The 5,584-nt window shown below is 35.7% G+C and overlaps 1 protein-coding gene across 1 annotated transcript; it reads right to left on the reverse strand.

The window, feature by feature from the left end:
• Positions 1-2,528: 2,528 nt before the first annotated feature.
• On the reverse strand, positions 2,529-4,733 carry LOC145000525 (cytochrome P450 86A22-like). The gene is made up of 2 exons (XM_078959765.1): positions 4,584-4,733; positions 2,529-4,423 (listed from the first exon to the last, which is right to left on the reverse strand). The coding sequence occupies exon 2, from the start codon at positions 4,334-4,336 to the stop codon at positions 2,759-2,761; it is 1,578 nt and encodes a 525-aa protein (XP_078815891.1). The 5' UTR covers positions 4,337-4,423; positions 4,584-4,733; the 3' UTR covers positions 2,529-2,758.
• Positions 4,734-5,584: the final 851 nt, after the last annotated feature.

The following is a 5,584-nucleotide window of genomic DNA, read 5'->3' on the forward strand; positions in this document are numbered from 1 at the left end:
TTTATAGTTTAGGTAACTTGCAGATCAAACAAGATTTGAATCCATTAAATAATAGATTTAATCTCATTTCAAATCCTTTCTTTATCAGGAACCAAGAGGCTTCCAAAAACCCTAAGAACCCCTCCAAAACTGTCCATGCCATGGAAGGTTCTAGAATTGCTTCTTTTGTTTAAATATTGAACAATTACAATTCATCACTTGCACCTTTAACTAATTCCAATTAATTCGGAATTAATTTCAGATTAATAATTAATTAATTCTAATTGATTTCTTATTAATTTATTAACCATATAAATTAACAAATTAATTATTTGACTATTGATCTCATGTTAATTTATTAATCACATAAAGAATTAACATATCAATTATTTATTCCCAATTAATATATTAATCACATAAGATATTAACAAATCATTTCTCTCTCTCTCTCTCATAATATCATTTGTTCTTGTTATTTTTGGTTATGAGGGCAACACAATGAGGACTTTTCTTCTATTTGTAAGTTTATTCCAATTTGGTTATGAGTTTAGACACCTTAATCCAACATTACAATCGTCTAGAATGTGTGAAATGAGATGATGGAGAGATTATCTTGTTGGATCTATGCACCAAGAACACATTCTTTTTCTTCAAAGCACCAAAAAAACACCAAAATATCTCAAACTATCAACAATGGAGGTTATGGCTGCTTTAGATCGAGAGGATGTGATGGAGGCTAAGGGTGAGCAAAACCTAGCCATCACATCCCTTAAATAAAGGCATAAGCCTTGAAAATTAGGGTTTTACACAATACACGACTGCCACGTCGTAGACCAATCCCCTGCCATGTCGTGACAGCCAAAAGTTGGTGTGATTCACATCGGGTGAGGCCACATCATGGTGCCCTCGCCACCATATCGTGGCCCCCCAAAACCTTGTTTCTAAAATCTTAAATGCCAAAAACACCAAGGAGGAATTTCCCTGAAACTGGTGTTATAATCTGGCCACTTTGGACAAAATAAAAGGGTAACTGGTTACCCCTTTTCCATATAGACATTGACCCATTTTACCTTACATTGACTTTGAAAAGTCAAAAAATTCCTCCTCCAACTTTTTCTCTCTCAGTTCTTTCTTACTCTAAAATTCTCACAACTGAAGATTGTTGAATCCACGAAAATGACACCGAACGATTGGTTCCAATCTTCACCGTTTCGAATCGACCTACTTGATCCCAAATAATTCATCTCATTCGTGGTGAAGTTTTCTAGCGATGATCAGGTAATACAATCGAATCTTGAAAAGCACATGACTTTTAGTTGGATCTTGATAAACCCAGTCCAGAACCGAGCTGTGAATCTATCCAACAAAAAACCAATTTCTGTTTAAGGTTCATTCGTCTCCGACCGCGAATGGTTAAGTTCGTCTCACTTTTGGTTCATATGCGCCAAGAACACTAATTTTGACTTTTCCTTCAAATACAGATCATTGAATTAAATTATCAGTCCAAACTCACTCTAAAGCTATCGACTTCAACAATCACTTTCAATCCTTTGATAATCACCAAGTTTTCAATTCCAAAAAATAATTTCATATCAAAGTTAACCAAATTTATAACCAATTCTTTTATTTTCATCGTTTGTTCCTCATATGTATTCTTCAAACTCTAAACTTCGATTCATCATAAATTCCCAAAGATGATCATGAACCCAAACTCACTCTAAGGTTATTGACTTCAACAATCACTTTCAATCTTTCGATAATCACCAAGTTTTCAATTCCAAATTTTTTTTTTATATCAAAGTCAACCAAATTTATAACCAATTCTTTCATTTTCATTGTTTGTTCCTCATATGTATTCTTCAAACCCTAAACTTCGATTCATCATAAATTTCTAAAGATGATCAAAATTTATCAAACCACATCATATTCGTGATCAATATATTAATCAATTTGATACTTTGATTAAAACCTTTGTGAACCACATCATTTTTGACATCGCAGATTAACAAGTTCAAATCGATTCACAAATCAGAATCGATTAATAATAAGGGATCAAGAGAAGTATACATCGATCATTAAGATATATGAAGTGACCGATAAAAAATTTATCGATGATAAAAATAACAAGAACACCAATTTTGACTTTTCAGAGATTGATCAACAAAAAACTAAAACACCAAAACTACAAATCAACCTTAAGGAGTGGGGTCCTATGTTCCTAGATGCATTGATTAAGATGAAGAACAAGATTGATCATACCTTTACGTTCTATCGGTCGTGCCGTGATTCCGGTTTCCAACCGTGATCAATGGGTCTCCTTTGATTTTCAATTGGTTATTTGGTAGATAGAACCGGTTATTTCAGGTTAAAGGGATTAAAAAGATATATCATTTCATAGCTAATTTCTTCATAAATCACGAAAAAATACTTAAGAGACTAAATAAGAAAATATGCAAAATATCGTAAGGCTATGTGTCAATTTTTAATTTTAAAATAAAGATGCAATATCGAAAATTTATAGGCAAAAGTGAAAAGTTAGGCAAAAAAAAAAAATCGAAAATGTAACTACAGCATTCATAAAACTTTAATTTACAATGTAACTGGACATACTTTACACTTTTTTTTGAATCTTTTTATAGTATTTCACAAAAATTCAAGCTCCCTTATTTTGTTTTCTTCACAAGTGTTTATTAATTTTTTTTTTAAAGAAACAAATTAGGATAATAATAACAATAATAATATAGCATTATTTTCCTTAGATTTAACCACATGCCACGTGTCAGCCCCGTGCCTGAAGTTTCGCAATTTGTTCCACAATCGGCGTCAAATCCCTAGGGCGGAGATCGACCTTCAACCCATATTTCATGAACAACGTCAAGGACATTTTCTGTTCCACGCGGTGGCCGGTGACGACGGATAACTGGTGCCGGAGCAACACTGCGGCTGCTATCGATTTCATCTGAAGGTAAGCCAGATCTTTTCCTAAACAAATTCGTGGACCTGCATTGAACGAGACGAATCGGTATTGATCCTTGATCTCGAATTTCTTTCCATCCTTCGATAGCCATCTCTCCGGTTTAAATTCCAAAACATCTTCTCCCCAAATGAATTTCATCCGGCCGGTTGAGTAGATCGAGTAAGTGATGGAGGAACCGGCGGGGACGACGGTGCCGTCGGGGAGAACATCGTCGGCGATCACGTGCTTCGAATCTTCCGGAACCGATGGGTAGAGACGGAGCGTCTCCGATAACGCTGCTTTGAGGTAAGTCAATTGATCAACTTCTTCAAAGACTAATGGCTCTTCCACCCATTTACACGTGTCCTGTCCACGTGTCGCCATTAGGATAGAACACAGCTCGTTCAGAATCTCTTGTTCAACTCTAGGGTTTTTTATCACAAGCCAAAAAAACCAGCTCAGCGCAACTGATGAAGTATCACGTCCAGCTAGGATGAAATTCAGTGCCACGTCTTGTAAGAACGCATCCGTGTAGGACTCTTTCTTCTTCATGAACCTCGACAGCAAATCATCATGTGGCGTCCCACTTTCTGTATTACTCAGCAATTCCAGCTTACGTGTGTTAATCACATTCGTCATATATTCATCCACGTGTTTCATGCTTCGGGTTAAGTCAACCTCCATTCCCAACCCAACCCATTTCTTCAGCTTCCATATCGTCTCCGGCAAGATAAACCGTTGCAAAGTAGCTTCAGTAGCCCGGTCAAACGCCGCCGCAAAACTGTTCTCCGGCAGCCCTGGGGATAACGTCTGTGGGTCTTTCCCGAAAGCCAAACCACAGATATTATCGAAAGTTAGCCGGAGCAAAAGGTCTTGTAAATCGACCGGTGTTCCTTCCTTCTGAGCCGTTTCCAAAATCGGGACAAACCGGAGCTTAATAGCACGGCTGACCCACCGTGCCATGGCTTGCCGGAGCGTACGCGTGGTGAATTCAAGAGCAGCTGTTTTCCTCTGGAAGAGCCACGTGTCACCATCGGAGTTGAATATCCCATCACCAAGTAGGTCATGGAAGACAGCCTGCCAGGTGGGACCCTTTGGGTAATTGTCAAATTTGACCTTGAGAACATGTTCAAGGTTTCTGGGGTCGCACGTGACTGTCACGAGACCCTGTCGCCGGGCTAAAAAGGGAACCGGAGATATACAAGTCTGGTACGTGCCGCCGCATGTGCGGAGGTTATCGGCGATCCAGTCATGCATACGATTAGCGTTCTGGATTAAGCCAGGTAAGCTGCCTAATATTGGCCATACACGTGGCCCCTTTAACGGCCGTACGATGGTGTTGAACCAGATCATATATATCACAATACACGATAAAATCAGCAAACCCGTTGACAACTCCATCTGAAACCGTTCAGTCGTTCACCTAAATGCGGCAACACAAAACTTACAGTGCTCCTTAATTATCACACCGTAACATCCATCCAACGCCTGAAAAACCATGCAAGGTTCATATATATCAGAAAACCCTAATAAGATTATTCATTGATTATAAGTTCCTTGCGGAAACTGCAAGACTTTTTGGATGCAGTGTTGTACTATATGTACAACTCATTGATGCAAGAAAATGATGAAAGTTATGAATGTTTACCTGTTGAATGAGTGATATATGATTGAGAGAGATGAAGAAGCTAAGAGATAAGTGAAATTTATAGAAAATATAAGCAACGAGAGAGGAGGCTATTAATGAGAGAAGATGCAAGATCTTCTTACACACACTACTGACACCCACGTATATTCTTTTCTGTGTATAATAAGAAAAATAATATATATATATATATATATATATATATATATATATATATATATATATATATATATATAATATTAAATAATGGAATTAAGTCATTTAAGCTGTAATTTACTGGTCAAATATTGTTCGAAGTATTTAAGTTATAAGTTATAGATATCGTGTGATCGAGCTCATATGGTGAACAAACAGATGGGCTTTAAAAGCAATTACATTAAATGCCACCACAAGTTGTTGTATGATATATCATCTATACGTAAATTACGTACAAATAAATATATATGATTGTTATATTATATACATCACCATGTTATTTTGTTAATTTAATTTCTCGATCGCCAATTTTAGAGTTGTGTTTCATTGCATTCATCTTGCATGCATGATTAATTTATTTATCCAACAAACAAAAAACGATCTAAAATTTGTATTATTATGTTTTAAATAAGTAGAAAACTAATTAAATGAATTGTTTGTATATTGATGAATTAACACGTTACACATTTTTTTAACTTTTAAATTATAATAAGTTAATAATTATGTTAAAAGATTCACCCAAACAGGAGTTGTGTGTACATAAATTTAAAAGTAAATTACAGGAATGGTCTTTGTGGTTTGAGGTAATCTGTATGTTTGGTCTTTTATTTGTTTTCTTAGTTCGGATGGTTCTTAAAATGTAATTTTATTGTGCATTTAGTCTCTGCCAGACTTAAAAAAACTATTTTGCCTTTTTATTGCCTTTTTAATTTTTTTTTTAATTATTTATTACTTATTTATTTGCTAAAAAGTATTATTAAAAACAATTAGGCCCCACCCATCGTACTCAGAAGTTACTAAGATAGGTT

The sequence above is a fragment of the Lactuca saligna genome, chromosome 6, assembly GCF_052625555.1.
Source record: "Lactuca saligna cultivar CGN05327 chromosome 6, ASM5262555v1, whole genome shotgun sequence".
Lineage (NCBI taxonomy): Eukaryota > Viridiplantae > Streptophyta > Magnoliopsida > Asterales > Asteraceae > Lactuca > Lactuca saligna.